The 17270-nt window shown below is 31.8% G+C and overlaps 2 protein-coding genes across 2 annotated transcripts; both read left to right on the top strand.

The window, feature by feature from the left end:
• Nucleotides 1-314: 314 nt before the first annotated feature.
• On the top strand, nucleotides 315-1748 carry LOC111691491 (the record flags this gene model as incomplete). The annotated part of the gene is made up of 4 exons (XM_023454427.1): nucleotides 315-332; nucleotides 994-1063; nucleotides 1120-1215; nucleotides 1678-1748. Coding segments are annotated over exons 1-4 (255 nt in total), but the record flags the coding sequence as incomplete, so codon positions are not given.
• Nucleotides 1749-3417: 1669 nt separating this feature from the next.
• LOC108917548 (general odorant-binding protein 69a-like) lies at nucleotides 3418-6176 on the top strand. Its single transcript, XM_018724202.1, has 5 exons — nucleotides 3418-3498; nucleotides 4094-4163; nucleotides 4220-4311; nucleotides 5215-5317; nucleotides 6088-6176. Exons 1-5 carry the CDS (start codon nucleotides 3448-3450, stop codon nucleotides 6174-6176), a joined length of 405 nt encoding a protein of 134 aa, XP_018579718.1. The 5' UTR covers nucleotides 3418-3447.
• Nucleotides 6177-17270: the final 11094 nt, after the last annotated feature.

Genomic DNA, 17270 nt, shown 5'->3' with positions numbered 1-17270 from the left:
ACGGTTTTGAGTTTTCGGGAAAATTCAAAAAACAGGTCAAAATTCACAAAAAACGTCATTTACGATTGACGAAAGTTATAAAAAGTCAAATTATTCTACCAGCTCACTAGACGTAGGATTTTTCACTCGTTTAATTCCAATTTATCATTATAGAGTCAGACAAGCTGGTCCAATTTCATTTAAAAACAGAAAATAGATCAAAATGCAAAATTATGCCATTTTCATGGCATAATTCGTGTTACAGAGTTCTGGATCCATCTTTTTATCCGTTATGTATTTTCGCAGGTGGCAAAATGCTCAATAAATAAGAAATAATGAAAACTATCCCACAGGTAAATAACTTAAGACAATATCCTATTTCCATAATAAAGAACTCCCATAGAGGACTGTAGGCTGCAGATAAAAAAAATGCATTGTTTAGCAATATGGGGTGAATACCCTTGTATCTCCTTATCACTATCTTTTTGTGCTGGACTGAAGCACTAAGCTTTTTGTGAGGCCTCCTTGGTGTGCTGTATGGAAGCTTTACAAGCTTGTGTAAAACTTTAGAAGCTTGTTTTTGTAAGGCCACCTTAGAGGGCCTGGTACGGAAGCTCTAGGAACTTGTGTAGGGAAACTTTAGGACCTTGTATCCCTCAGAATTTTCACCGCAATATGTACTGGCCAGGTTTCGATCCTGGATATAGAACTCCATGGTACTCGAGTCGACGTCCGAACGCACTCTATGTATGATCCGCTAGGGTCCTGCAGTGATGTCTGCGTCGAGATTGGAAAATTGACTTCCTTGAAAAACACCCATTTCGTTGTGATGGCCCGCTTCGAGGAGATATGGAGTTGAAAATAGTTTTGGATATTGTCGATTCAAAGGTCCTGTTGAAGTTGGGATTTCGTAAAATATGAAGTTAGTTTATTTTCCGAAACGTTGTACATTTTCGCACCAAATTATTTGCTCGTTTCAAAAACACCTTCTATATAACATTTTTATTTTTTCAGTGTGCTTCGGTGGATATGAGACTAGTTGCGCTTCGTAAAACTTGCGTAGCAGAGACGGGAATAGACGAAGGTGAACTTTTGCACAGTGCTTTTAAAAAATTTAGTTAGATAAAAAAACGTTTTCAGCTTTTATCGAGAAGGTGGACGCAGAAAAAGTTTTGGTGGACGACAAGACGCTGAAATGTTACATAATGTGTAAAATGAAACATTGTGGAGCCGTCAGTATTTAAAAATAGAAATATATACCGTTTGTCCCGAAAGTTTTGAATAAAATTCATAAAACTGTTATGTTTGCAAAATTCCGGATCCTGACGAGTTTGATCGAAATCTATGACGCAAACTTGCAATAACTTCAGACAATCACAGAAATATATGTTTTTTAAATGTACTCATAACAGTCTTGAAATGAAAGAAACAGCAGAGCCAATAGTAAGAGCATGTGGAGTAACAGGTAAGTTCCCAGTGAGCTACTTCTATTTATTTCTTGGGTGAAAATATTTTTCAAAACACGATGAAGCATGTTAATTTCGATTATTCAAATAATGCTCCAAATTCTGTGTTACATTACTGACTTACTTGATTTGCTAACTTCAATATATATTAATAACCAGTTGTAGCATTAAGAAATTTGCACTATACTAAAAATACACCAAGAACAAATCTAAACATTTAGGTTTTTTTTAGTTGGTGTCGACGACTGTCAAACCGACTGGTTGACAGAAAAGTGCTTCTTAGAAAATGGACCCGATGTAATATTATATTATATTCTTATAATATAAGATTATATTATAAGATTATTCTTATATTCTTATCCAAGACCAAGATTTTAATTATACAAGATTTTTCATTAACGATAGGACACAGTTTAATGGCAAATTCCTTAAAATTGTGCTAACATAGGGTGAAAATGTTTTAAAAAATTATGAAATTTCGGATATGAAAATTTTACCCGTAATATTTCGTTTACAAATTTTTATATCTATCAGTATTTCGGCATCCATAGACTGCCGGGTACACAGGCACGATACAACAGCCAAGCTAATACATCAAGCAATAACGTTATAACATACAGACACGGATAGATGTTAAACATACACACCACGAACAGTACTAAAAAATAAATATTACAGTTTATGAGATCTGACTATGTATATTAATAAAACAATTGCGCTTATCCCATCAAAAACTAAAGATACCACTCACCAAATTGATCTAAACGTACCACCTGAATAATATGTAATAAAACTTGTTCAGACAAAAAAAAATATGAAGTACTGGCAGTAGAAATAGAAAAAAATTGAAAACAAAGCAAATGCGCGTATTTATATACATTTTTTTACCCACAATATTTCATGATTTGCAATTTTGTATTCACATTAATAAATTACATCCGTTGTTGCTGATTGTAGTCAATCCTCAACGTTTATTTCCAATTATTTTGCGGTTTTATGAATAAAAATTATACGAGTATACGTACTGTAAAATTTATTATAGGCCAGGCGCAAGTGATTCAAATTCATGCTGACATACTGACAAAATGGCTTCGAAGATCAGTTTTTCGACAATACATCGATGACAGTTTCCTGGTGTTGATGATTTTCTTCTTCATAGATTTTTATCATAATTTTTGTTCTCCTCAACATCTTCAATGAAGGCCAAGCTTCCTGCAACCACAAACTGCCCAGTAACTTTTTGAACATATGCAGAATATAATAGTTCTTTACCAAGTGCTTGTGGAAACAGATCCATGGTATCTCCAGTGAGGAGGATATTTGTTATGCCCATACCATTTGAACTTGATGATATTTAAACTTGTAGTACAGTTACTTTGCTTGGTTCCATAAAATAAATATTACAGGACAATCCCAAAGCTGTCAGAAAAACCATAATGTTGATGTCTTCAGTTACTTATAATAACGCTGCTATTGGTGTGTTGCTGTGATCAATCTAGGACCTTCGGGAAATTATTTTGTATTTTGTTGGAATTGCCTCTTTTTGTCGTTTCCCACGCAACATGTTGATAAGTCGAATTTTATTGGGTGACAAAGACATGTTGGATGAACTGACGTTCAAAGGTGTTCAGTGTCAGGATTATCATCGAAGAAGAAGTCTAGCCTTTAACATCGATGGGAAGAAATTAATATTTAATTATTGGGCTATTTTATTCCTCGACGCCTGGCCTATTAAATAGCTGTAAATTATTTGGATTTAATTTGCAAATCTTGTTAAAAATTTTCGGAGTAGCAATTTGACTGAATTAGAGAACAACAATTTTCCTATGAATGATTATAATCAAAAGGAAACAAATTAGTGTCCGTTATTGCCTGCATTAACCACACCTTCTCCCAAAAAGTAACCATGAACCAAAGTATAAATTATGTGGAAGTTAACAGAATTTATTCATATTACCGTTGTGTGTGAGTTCAAGGCATAGCTGTAAGCAAAGGGCCAACCATGAAAGTCTGTGCTTTATTTGTTTTGTGTATGGGTTTGTCAGCTGTAATGGTAAGTGCTATTGCTATACATTTTTTTATTTTTTTATTTTTTTTATTTTCCCTATACCTGCATTATATAGAAACAGTTTTGCAGAAATAAAAAAAGTTGAATGGTTTCGAATTTTCATTTTACTAAAACAAAGAGGTCTAAATATGCTTCGTTTCCAGGATACAGAGTGTTTAAATTTTAATGTTTTATTTATTTTTATTAATTATTTCAAAGAGTTCTAAAAATATTTACTCGAAATTTGAAAAACGCTTTGGAGGGATAAATGTGCATTTTTGTGGTGATTCGAATATTTCTACTTCCACCAGTGGCGTACGCCATTAACTTTTTCCCGTTTTGATATATTTTTAAAAATTCGTAGGATGCACCGTTTTTGAGGAAAAAAATAAAACATATTTTATTGCAAGTTGTGTACTTTTAATTTCTCTTGATACATTATCTAGTAGGTTGTTGTCAATATTTCTAAATAAAATACAAATTTCGAGTCAATATCTTTAAAACTCTTCGAAATAATTAATAAAAATCATGGAACTGAAAATGAAAATTTATGACGCTTGTTTTACAAACATCTTGTATACACATATTTTTAATTTTTCAGTGCGCTTCAATGGATAAGAGGGTAGCCGAGCTTCACCGAACCTGCGTGGCAGAGTCGGGAGTAGACGAAGGTGAAGTTTTTGCATATTGCATATAAAAAATATAATAAACTAAAAAACATTTTCAGCCCTTATCGAAAAAGCAAACGCAGAGAAAGTGTTGGAAGATGACCAGAAGCTCAAGTGCTACATAATGTGTATAATGAAACATTCTGGAAGCGTGAGTATTTAACAACAAAAATATATACCGTATGTCCCTTATTCATAAAACAGTCTGTAACTCCGTTGTTTTTCAACGAATCTTGACGATTTTTTTTAACTTAAAGCTCTTTTCATAAGCTTTCCGAATATATAACTAAATCATGCTCATGCGTCGTATATTTCATAGTGCAACTAAGGCTAAAAAATAAAAAAAAAATCCAGGTTGCAAATTTGAAATTAAAAAAAATTGATAGATTTCAATGTATTATTATGAAATCTACCATGAAAAAAATCAGTGCGATAGTGGAAGATCCTCGGGATCGTCCAGACTAATAATTATTTAATTTGTTTATTATGCGATGCCAAAACGTTCTGGTAATAATAACGCAGTTTATAAATGTTTAATTCAAAAGTCATAAATAAACTTCTTCTGTTTATAACTTTTGATCTAATCAATACTTTTTGACGCTCGAGGGCTAGTTTTATAGGTTTTTTGAAGACGAAAAAAAAAGTACTTTACTGTTTTCTCGTGGAAATGGACGGAAAAAAGTTTTAAGCGAAAAACGTGAATTTACATAAAAATTATACAATTAACCATCCTGTAAACAATCTTCCCCTCATTTTTATGACTGTGGAAACTAATATGTTATTGTACATAATATTCAGCATCTATAGTGATAAATTCAGCTTGCCGAAACAAAAAGTCGCGTCCAAGTCTATATTTTCTGGACTATTATTATTAATTAAGTGATGATATGGATTTACAAAAGAAATTAACCGAATAACACTTCTGTACCAAAACGATGTCTTAAAACAATATAGACTGATAAAATCGTTTATATTAAATTATTGGAATATACATCAAAATTATAAAAAATGGCAGAAAATAAAAAAATAATTTTGCTGCTGATTGAATTTTTAGATGAGCGATGACGGGACAGTTGATGTGGAAGCTATTGTGGCGAATCTGCCGGATGAAATAAAAAACAATGGAGCGTCAGTAGTAAGAGCATGTGGAACAAAAGGTAAATTCCTAGTGACCTACTTCTATACAGGGTGGTCCAGGTTGATCCGAAGGTATGTCCTCCATTAACTGGAAGAGGCTATTGTCCAAAAAATTTAAAATCAGTTCGGAATTTAGTGTAGGTGGTAAGATGTTTACTTGGATAATATGTTTCAGAACTCGTAAACCATTCACTTTTCGACAAAAATAAAATAATGTTTTTTCATCCGGAATGTTTCAGACCGTTATAAAATGTATTCATATTACCAATTAATTCAGAAGTTTGCTATAAATAGGGAAACGATATCCTTGTTTCTCCGCCACTGGTTTTTGAATTTGGATTGTATGCACGCAGAACTAGGAGGAATATTAGAAAAAAAAATGTGTACCAAATTTGAATAAATTTGATGAAGCGGTTTTCCAGATATTTAAAAAAATTGGTTTATTTTTGATAATTTCAACGCCCTGTATCTCATAAACGGAGGCTTTCTGCGCCTATGTTCATAGAGCAAAGTGATGTTCATTTTTGCTGTTTAGTACTTTCCCGAAGTTTGTCTATTAAAATATAGATCACCCTGTATATTTCTTGGCTTTCAAAACGTGTCACTCAAATGGCGTTTCAAATTATATGTTAAATTTCTTTAAAAAGCACAGTATAATTGTCTTCTAACATCAATATCCCTTAATAACATAACGTGCTCTATTATTAGGAAACGCACTTTGCTAAAAAAACACTTAGGACAAGCCTAAACATTTAGGAGTTTATTTTATTTATTTATTTATTTATTTCAGTTGGTGCCAACCCCTGTGAAAACGCCTGGTTGACGCACAAATGCTACCTACAAACTGGACCCAATGTAAGATGTCCACCTTATAATTAAAGTCTGAATAATTGTTTCATGTCTGTAGTATTCAGATTTCAGAGATCATCTCGTAAAAAACTGAAATTCTTTAATTGCAACATAGACCAACCGAATGTGACTAACTTTCCAAACCAGAAACTCAACTATACTTTCTAAGAGGTTTTCCATCTGCTGGATCCGACTCCGACTCCGAATTATACTATTACGTCAGACTTTCCAGATATCCTAACTTAACTTAAAACTCCTTATAACATTGGAAAGCGTTACTCGTCTTCAAAATTCATTTCGATTCGTTCGAATATATTCTCCACGAGAAATCGTTTATTGGATTTGATTAGATTGGCGTTCAGAAGTTTGCTTTTTATGCTTAGAAATTCGATCTATAGGGTTGTAGTGTGTACAGAGCATTCGAACTTCTTCCGCGTGGAAGTCCGAGGTTACGGAGTTTTATAGATTCATTTCGACCACTGTTTTGGATTTGCTGTTTTGAATTTCGAAAATGGAACAATCTCAAGAATTGTCTGTAGCAGGTCTGCGAGCTGAAAAATATAAATTATAGTTATTGTTATTTGCAAACCACGATATTTTTTATCAAAAATATTGCATTAAATGATAACATTTTGTTTAGTATTGAGCAACACTTTTTTAATTTCTTATCTTAAATTCTATCTTAAATCCGCCATTTTAAGTGTTGTAATTCTGACTTCATGTTCGTAATCAGCGACCCAGAAAACCTGTAACTTGGTGTTAATTTTGGTATTTGTAATTTGATTCTACCCTCTTTTTAAGACTTTACCAGATGCTATTCGATTTCCGAATATCGACAAATACGCCAAACTGATCAATTTCAACAGACGATTTCCCGAAAAGAAAAGAAGATATTCGAACGGTACAAAATGTTTCAGATATCGAAACGAGTTCTGTGCGAAAAATTACCACCTGGTGTAACAAAACCTCAAATATAGCGAGAAGTTAGGACATCGCGAAAACAGATTCAGCAGTCAAAAACCTTTGGTTTCTGGTTTAAAATTTTAATAGCCTATGTGATTAAACCAAAGTTTTAATTATATAAAATTTTACATTAACAATGAGCACAATTTAATAGCACATTCTTGAAAGAAAATATGACCGAGCTAAATATTGGGTCTCAATTTAAATTTTTTGGAATTTTGGCGATATTTCGAATAAGTACAGTTTTATCAATAAATATGAAAATTTCACCTGATATATTTTTTTGAATAGTAATGTAAAAACAGTATTAATTTTCTACATCTTACAGGGTGATATTTACACCTTTCTGGATGCACAAACTGTTAATATGACTTTTTTGACTATTAACATAACTAGTGAACTTTTCAGCTTTATTCGTGAATAAAGCCCTGTCCCATTCTTAATGAAATACCCTGTATACATATAAGGTTTTTTTGTTTATTTTAATGTATTCTATCATTTGTTAAAATTAAGGCAGTCGAACTTCTAACACCATATATAGATTATATTAAATGTCACTTGACTTGATTAACATTTCTAATAATCATATTTTCTTGATTCCAGGAGTATATCCTCATGTAAATCAATTCAAGAAGATACCCGATAATTGATACAACCGAATAAAAATGTTAAATAAACTTTGAATATACTATTTTGGGTTTTCTTTTCGCTTCATCAATTGGTTTATAGTTAAAAACAACAGGTATAAATTGAAATGATAAAAAGTATTGGCAAGCCCAATCAGTAAGAGAAAACAGATATATTTTTACAACAAAGTCGTTTCTATTGACATGACACATAAAACATAAAAACTACTTATACATAGCGGAATTACTTCTTTTGTTTCTCATATTTCATTGAAAAATGATGACATAGTGATGCGACAGAAGCAGACAGGTGATAACTTGTCTGTGATAGAGACAGAATCCTGGAAAAAGTAGCAATTTTTATTAAATAGAATTCTGCAATTCTGTAGTTGCCTTGCTCTGAGTTATAGATGGCAATGCCAAAAACTATTAAAAACTGTTTAAGTGTAAAACCACAATTCACTGAATTTAATAAAACTAAACGCTAACGCAAAAACTTCACTATTGACAAACCATAAGCTGAAATTGTAAGTGTATCAAATTCATAGAATCAAATGTGGATTTATATTTACATTCTGTTCTTATAAAAACATAGTGCTAAGATATATGTAAACATCTAGTATCTACATCGTCATATATTGTGTACCTCCTTTTACCTAAAATGATCAAAAACCAAAAAAAAAAATTACAAAATACGTGTTGCTTGTTTAAATTAAGTCTTTTCATTTTTATTTTTTAAAAACGACACTATTGTTAAACAAAGAAGTAAACACCTTCCATGGCGTAAAAAAAATAATTTTTTTGCGTATATTCCTTGATTTTTTTGGGTTTTGTCGTACTTAGGCACTGGTCTCCTTCAAGTACCCACGATTTTGATGCATATGTATTAATAAAATGAATTACAAGTAAATATCATTATGATCTGCAGGCACACAAATAACTTGGGAGTGTACTACACGTACTAATCAATTGTCTGTCCCGGGTAAAGTATGAGAGTAGACGTTCGAACACGATGGCTTCGCAAAGGTTCTACAGCGATCCCCGCCTTAAACTTTTTTGAAATTTTGACCCAACCATTTTAAGGCATAATAAAAAAAAAGAAAAGTTAGAAATCACTCAAGTTGTTTAGCCACTAAACTCTTTAGGGATACACTAAGTAGAAAGACAAGACGAGCTTGTAAACGCCGTAAATGTGATTTATTGTCTCTTTGACACTTGATTACTTCCTTTTATATATTCCTCGGGTTATTATGTGTCGTTTTTTCGCCAATTACAAAGTGCCGGTGGCTCAAATCGAGCGTCGGGAAACCGTGCGACAACAAAGCAAGACAATTATTGAAAAAGTCGTTGCATCATTACGCCTCATATTGTCGATTTATCACACTCGGCACAGACGGTTATGCACCCATTTTAAAGCGTGCAAACTGCAGGTTTATTGTCATAATAAGAGCAAAATGGATCGCTAGGAGATCGGCTTGATTGAACAGGTATTTTTGAACGTTTCCTATGAAGCAACACGCCGATTTCGTTGCCGGCTAGTGTGGCATCCGAGTCGATTGTCATTTTTTGGGCCAAAATAGAAAGTTTTAGGGTGACAAAAGATGCGACGCGATTGAAATACCACCCAGCGTTTTTATCAACCTAAATGGAGCAACATCCAAAAGAAATATAAAGTAAGTATTTAAATATATTGTTATAAACCTACAACTATTGAGAAACCTGACTTAAGTCACGTACAAAAAATATGTTGCATTCTGTAAAAAATGTTGTCTGAACTTCTCACATCTCAACTTACGTAAACTAATATAATTCGGAAACTATAACTTTTTCCACTGCTTGATTTACTTGTTAAAATTCTTACCCCCACTTTCCATTTTATTTTATACTTTTCTGTGTCACACTGTGGCATTCTATCCAACCTCTTTCCTAATATGACTCGTTTCATCCCTTCACTTGCGTCTATAATTACCGAATTCTTCTTCTGAATTTTCCAATTGTTCTTCTCTACGCGTCATTTGCTTTTAACCTTCCGAAACTTTTCTTTCCTTCTCTCTCCCACACCCACCGTACAATATTATTGTCTGATAATCCATTGGCAAACTCGACCTTTTGCCACTTTTTGCTCCCGCAACTTTTCGTTCCGCCCATTTACTTCCTCTTGCGCATCTCCTGTCTCTTTCTTTTCCCCAGTAGAAATAGTCGAGCCTTTAAATTGTGTACACCGAGAAAACTGCTATTGCACTTCCAATGACAGCCCTATATTTGGACGCTACTTCTAAAGACCGCTGTCACTGGAGCGAATTAGATGTAAATTTGGCATTGTATTGTTGGGACTCTATCCAAGTCTCGATCTGGTGAAGAGTAGCGAGTGATAATTTAGTCATGCGTTATTGTACAAGGTGTTTCATAACTCTACCGACATACAGCAGGCACGCGTAGAGAATCTTAAAATATGCCCATTTGTTATGTACCATTGAAGAGATATTGGTCTCTGAAGATGAGTGTTAAATTTTGAAAAACCATAATATTTCATCAATGCCTTAACATAGAGTAACCAAATTTGGTACATGATTTGTGTTTATTGTTATCTTTAATTGGTAAAAATATGAATTTGTTGTAAGCCCAATAAGAGCCGGACTAGGGGTAGGGCGCCCTTAAAATGATATCGGTGTTTTTATCAGTATGCCAATTATTAAATATTTTCACCAGTATTACAGGAAATTTAATTTTAAAAACTTTTTTACTCTTACAAATTTTTCGAAAAAATAACGGCTTTGGAGAAAATCGGGATTTTATGAAACAGCGTCATTACTAATTGAATTGGAGAAAAGGTAAAGTATGCAGTTTTACGACTAGTAGGCTATGATTTCATGTGTCATTTTTGACGTTTACAAAAAAGTATCAAGAAAAAGTAATTTCATTAAATTAGATCCTTTATTTTGTATTAAAGAAAGAGGAACCTTTCAAACAAAACATTAACAAATGCAACTTTAACCACATGAACTACCGATATCGTCAAATAGCACTACAATAACTGTTGAAAATGGCCACCATATTCTGTAATACATTTTATCCTCCGCCGAAAATGGAAGTCTAATCTGCGCAATAACTGTGGATCATTTTTTGTGGCGTTGCATTTATTATTTATACTATTCCATAAATCTGCTTCAGATACAACCGGTGTAAAATAAACAAATTATTTTCCCCCAGAGAAAGAAATCACATTCATTCAGATCTGGTGATCTTGGTGGCCAATTTTCTGGACAATTGTTTCCTCGTCCTATCCATATATTCGGGAACTTCTTTCTGGTTCAAGAAGTCTCATACATTAGCACTAAAATGCGGTGGAGCACCATCGTGCACGAGCCACATTTGATGTCTTAATTGCAAAAGCAAATCCTCGAGTAACCCAGGGAGAGTATTTTGTAAAAAAATAAATAAATTTCGCCATACAACCGGTTTGGTAGAATAACTAGCCCAAACAAATGACGCCCGGTGATACCAGCCCACGCGTTTATTTTAAATTCATTTTGAAAATGGCGAGGAATTATTGCATGTGGATTTTCATCCGAATATTCATGGAAATTATGCAAATTTGTGATTCCTCTTCAAGTGAAACAGTAAAAAGAATCTTCTCATGGAACCTAATACCCTGGAAAGGAAATTACTTTTGCAATCCCACGTGTGGTTCATGTTCTGGCGATAATTGTAACAACTGTCCTCCAATTTTGGACGAAGGCGAGGCTGAAGAATGAAGATAGTGATGATAGTGACGAAAATTAAATATTTTATTATATACACATGTAAAAAATAACAGACCATTTTTAAAACATTTTGTACAATACATTCATTTATAATGTATATAAAAATGTTATTATTTGATATTAATTTAATAAAAAAATATTAAGAATAAATTCAATAAAATTAAAAAAAAATTAATTATATCATCATACTCACATATAATTTTTAGGAAATTTTTCTATAAAGCGTAGGGTTTTTTATAAGGGGTAGGTCTTCCATAAGGGATTTTTGGGCGGCTGAAAAGTTGCAATATATCATAGATCATTTGAAAACCAATAAAAAGTTTATAATTCAACATATGCATACCATTAAAACATCTCAAGCTTTCAATAATATTTTTTTGTTTATTTTATTATAAGGGATGGTTTTTAAGGGTTACAACGTTGTAATGGGTCGTAAGCTAATGAATAACAAAAGAATTGCAATACATTGTGAATGCACCAAAAGAATATTTTGAATTGCTAAAAACTTTTTTTTTCTATTTTTTTGGCCATGGAAGGGTAGTTTTAAGGATTTTTACCCACTAAACACGAAACGTAAATGAAACGTTGCAAATGAGATGTTTTACTAAACATTTGAAACATTAACTAGGAACTTTTCTGTTTCATTACAGAAATGTAGCACTTGAAAACTTATTTAAGTGAAACATAGCCGAAACGTTACAATTGAAGAGAGTTTGAAACATTACTCGAAACATTCCCTTTCGATCTCGGAAACATAACAGACGAACAACCCCTTTGCTATTTTTGCTTATCTTATGGAACATTCGGCATTAGTTAAATTTTGCTCTCAATCCCCAATCCTTCTCAAGCGTTAGTTCATTTGCCTTTGTTATATAAAGACATAATTAGAAAAAAAAATGTGGTAGCATATTTATAACACAAGTCTAGAAAAAATGTATGTTCGTGACTTGCGTAGACTGCGCGTAACAGCCCGAGTTTATTTGTTTCCCGTGTGTCGTTTCAATTCGTATTATGTTAGGTTAGGTTTGCGGTTTGTCAGTTTGCTTGGTTTCGTTGTTATTCATCTTTACTTTGACGCTATTTTATGTGATAATTTGTAGTGTGTGCAGTTGTGGTTATTGTAAGGTGCATATAAAATAATGAATATTGATGCAAAATGTTTAAAACGATATGTGTGAAGAGATTTCCAATTTTGCGTCACATCTACCTAAATATAGTTATACCCACTACCTATTACAGACAAGAGGACAAGGGACAAGAACTAAGAAAATGGAACAACAACTATACGTTTCGATATAATTTGAAGAGCAACTACTTAGTCAGTGAGAACTATTTGAAATATGGATGAATCAAGTGAAATAGACGTCATTTATTTTATATTTTGTACAAATGTTTATATTTGTTTATGTGTATAGGCATGCTTAAATAAAAGAGTTTAGGTATACCTACAGATATTTACTTTGTCAAGATATATCATTTTGTATCCTTATTTCTGCTGTATAATTTATTATTATTAAAAGGATATATGTAATATATATTGACCATGCGTAGAAGAAATTATAACTTTATATTATTTTTCAGTAATGTTATTTGTTTTTTATGTACCTACCATTTTAAGATTCATAATCATAACTAACTTTTTCTAATTATCAGTTCGTCATTGTTACCATATTCATGAAGGTCTCAACATTAGAAAATTTCCATTTCAGAAGTGTATTTGAACTATATAAAATGTGTAGCTTTTTTTTAATGCTTCTGATATTGTTTTGTGATATTTTTATTTGTACGATGAATGGCAAAATTCAAAATATTAGAAACTTTTTTCAGTGGCTTCTCAAAAAGAAATAAATTCTTAGTAAAAGTTGCCGCATCCCCAAACTAGAAGAGCATATTTATTTTTTTTAATATACAATGTAACTTTTTTTAGTTCGAATTAAGTCATTCACAATACAAATAAAAATATCACAAAGGAGTATTAGAGATTTTTAAAAAAATACTCACACTATTTATACTATTTCAAAAACGCTTTTGAAATGAAACTGATCTAAAGTTGAGAGCATTATGAGAACAATATGATAATAAAATTATTATGTTACTCAAACATTTCTGAAAATATACTGAAACGTAAAACAAAAATATCGAGGGCATAAATGGAACATAAAAAGTATGTTACTGAAACCAATTTTTTGAAACGTTTCATTGGAAACGTATTTTGGGGAGGGCATCTTGGGCTTCTAGAACGTTACCAGAACGTTGCATGGATTTTTTATGAAACGTTTCAAGAAAAATGGAAACGTTTCTGAAACATGTCAGAAACTGAAAAATGTTTAGTGGGTAAGGGTTGAAAAGTAATTAAATTTCATAAATTATATTGAAAAACATGAAAGGAACTTTATCCAACAGATTTGAACATGAATTGAATCTTTAAAATACGTAAATCTTGGAATCCCCAAATAGAAAAAAGCACACATCTAGACAATATAACTTTTGAAGTGGGGGGTCAGATGAGCTTGTATGCAAATTTTCAGGAAAAAATTGGGAGCTTTTACCTTATTTTCACCTTCAGTGACTGGACTAATACTAACAATTCAACTTTTTCAAGAAATTAAAATTTTGCAGGCACTCTTCAAGAAGATGGAATAGTACGTGGTAATGTGCAGTCCTTGTAAACGTCAAAAATACCACACGAAATCATAGTCCATAATGACGCTGTTTCACAAGACCCCGATTTTCTCAAAACCTTTATTTTTCGAAAAAATTGTAGGAGTAAAAAAATTTGTGATAAAAATATTTAATAATTGGCATACTGATAAAAAAATCTATATTATAACATTTCCTTGTTTTATTCTTTTCCGACACGCTTAAAAAAAGTAAAATAAATACGGTTTTATTTGCAATTGAAGAAGTTTTAAAATAAAAAATTAATCAACCTACCCTTCCATTTAAAAAAAATAATAAAAATTGACGTGTTTCAGGAATTTTGAGGCAAATCTTTATTTATTAAGTTACAGAATTTGTTCCAGTGGAACTTTCCACACTGTCCGGTAATTCATATCGTTTCACTAGTTCAAACTGAAACAGCCATAGGAATTTAAAAAAAAAAGATTTTTGCCTTTTGAAATATTTACCATTCTCGATGGGAAACAAAAAGCGCAAATGCATTTACACAAATGTTATATAGTTTTTATGCAGTTTTAACTTACAAAAAAACTTGTCTGTAAGCCCTAAGAGTACGAAATCGTGAAAATATCTCAATTTTTCAATTACAGTAGATCCAAATCTCACCCGAAATAAGTTATTGTCTCGTATTACTTCACAGTAGCATTTCTAGTAACAAAACGCTAGTCCAAGTGACTGGAAAATACTCGAAATTGTTTGTCATAACAGGATAGAGCCTAGCTCTGCCTTCGAGGAGGTCTAAGTAGCTTCCACATCTACAGCAAAGGTAGTACCACATCAACATATCCCGAATTTCTCACGATACGTAGTAACAATAAAGCTGAATGAACCGAACCATGTGTTGTCCTTTATTAGATAGCGAAGGATTTTTTTTTCGAAATGCACGCCACTCTTCTCTCGCCTTTCTATCAGTCAAGTCGCGGGGTCCATGCAGTCCAACGGTGGTCGACGGCTTTTGTGGTACTAGAAGTGCGACTGACTGTCGATTTGTTATTCTTGGATAGGCGTCGATACAGCTGCCACAGTGAGTATACCAAGTAGTTTTTGCACTAGCCGTTTTTCTAAGGCACCTCGAAACTCATAAGGCAGTCTGGCTTCTCCAAACATAACCTCTTAATGGTGTCTGAAAATCCAACAAAATGTATGTCACAGTTTTGCACAGTGTATCGTTTTTAAAGGGATCAGTTCTGGACAACCATTAAAAAGTTATATTTTTGCTTTTGCGAAGTGTTTGGTCGTTGCTTGTTCTGTGTCACTTGTTTTTTAGTAATGACAACTCTGTTTTTCTCAGTTTTAAAAAAGACATATTTGTTTTTATTTCCATGTCAACTATTACAATTACCCTTCTGGATTTTTAATTTTATCTGCACAATTGCTTGTACAAACTATAAAATGTAGATTAATAAAAAAAACTAAGTGAGGTTTAGGTTTATTTCAAGTTTCACACATCATATTCGTATATCATGTTAATGTTTACATATATGTATAATTGTTATACTCTAAAGGATTCATATCCAGAACATCGACAAAAAAATACTGGTTTATTCGTTTTGTACACCTAAAACAGGATCATCTTTATAAAACTATAAGTAAGGCTTATTTTGGTAAATGTTAGATGAAATTATTACTGTAAGTTACTAATTAATACTATAATAAACATATTTTTATGTGGTTAGTGAAATCCAAAATTAGCCATACTGATATTATTTTATTTTATCAATTATGTTTATTGTATTATTACCATTGTAGTTACTTTTAAAATTTTCGGAGAAAAACCTCTGGAAGATGAGTTTTAAGCATGTTTGTAAATACCCAAACATTCAAGAAATTGCATTAACTTTCCTTATTGTCTATTTTTGACTGTATATACAAATTAACATCAAATTTAAATATATTATTAACTTTAGCATTATGCATGTTAAAAATTATTGAAATTTAAAGATTTTTGTTTAATTACTTGCCTCAAGAACGTTGATGTCAGTTTATAATTTGACTCAATTTTTATTTTAACTACAAATCGTTATCGTTATATTTTTTTATAAAAATAATTAAAAAATTACTATTGAAATATCGAGTTTATGCAAAAGATAATCTCTGATGTATAAAAACAAGTTAATATATTTAATTGCGGTGACAGAAATAATGTATCATATTACAATTATTTACTATCTACCTGCTGCAACATAAGTATTTTTTATGCACAAAATTTGTATCTACTTTGTCTTTAAATAACTGTTATTGTAATAAATTATTCTTAGATGACGTATTTTTGTTTATATCTATTAGAATCGCATTCAGAATGGCTTGGAATTTATGTTTTTTATGCTTTATTCACTCGCGTAATAGTAATTGTAATTCGATTAGGGAATATTTTTGACGTAGTTTTGAAAAATATTCAGCCTTGTCAAACAACGTTGCGCATTAAAAAAAAATTATCTGCTTTACGTTTTTACCTATAAATTCATTTACTAATATTTGAATTTTACGATGTCATTTTTTTGCTAAAGCGCCAGTACTTGTTATTAACTTCACTGTATCTCATACCTTCTTGTTAACCCATTTTTCATTATTCTCATTAGACTCTGCTAAGTTTGAATGATTACTTCTACGAAAATACAAAATTTAAAAATCCAATCACTGCTTGTAATTTCTGTTGTTTTCGTTTTATGCTAAAAATTTACTACTTTCGATTTATTACTTTTTTAAGTTCCATTAATCAAGCACTTCATTAAACCTAAAATAGCTCCAGAATTATTCATTTCGCAAAAAAATTCATAGGATTTTTTTAATACGGTTTTTAGTATGACATATTCAAAAAAAAATCATCGATGTAGATATTTCGAATTATTTTCTAACGATTTGTCCCCGATAGTGATTGTTTGGGACTATCCATGTCAAAATTGTATTTAAAATCGAATTTTTAGAAAAGAAAGAGATCTTTTTCGTACAAGATACGAGTGACTGAATTTTCAAAATATTCAGTGGCGTCAAATTTCTGAAGGTCTTAATGATAGTGAGACCCGCCACTGGTACATGTTTATATCAGGATTTAGTAGATTTTTACCTTCAATTTTGAACGAAATAAGAAGAAA

This window comes from Anoplophora glabripennis, unplaced genomic scaffold (assembly GCF_000390285.2).
Source record: "Anoplophora glabripennis isolate ALB-LARVAE unplaced genomic scaffold, Agla_2.0 scaffold80, whole genome shotgun sequence".
Taxonomy (NCBI): Eukaryota; Metazoa; Arthropoda; class Insecta; order Coleoptera; family Cerambycidae; genus Anoplophora; species Anoplophora glabripennis.
Note: the sequence above shows the minus strand (reverse complement) of the source record. Positions and strands in the feature narration are given on the sequence as shown.

Coding starts and splice junctions, on each gene's coding strand:
- LOC108917548 (XM_018724202.1), top strand. CDS start 3,448: ATGAAAGTCTGTGCTTTATTTGTTTTGTGTATGGGTTTGTCAGCTGTA. Junction 4,164..4,219: donor AGAGTCGGGAGTAGACGAAG/GTGAAGTTTTTG, acceptor AAACATTTTCAG/CCCTTATCGAAAAAGCAAAC. Junction 5,318..6,087: donor AAGAGCATGTGGAACAAAAG/GTAAATTCCTAG, acceptor TATTTATTTCAG/TTGGTGCCAACCCCTGTGAA.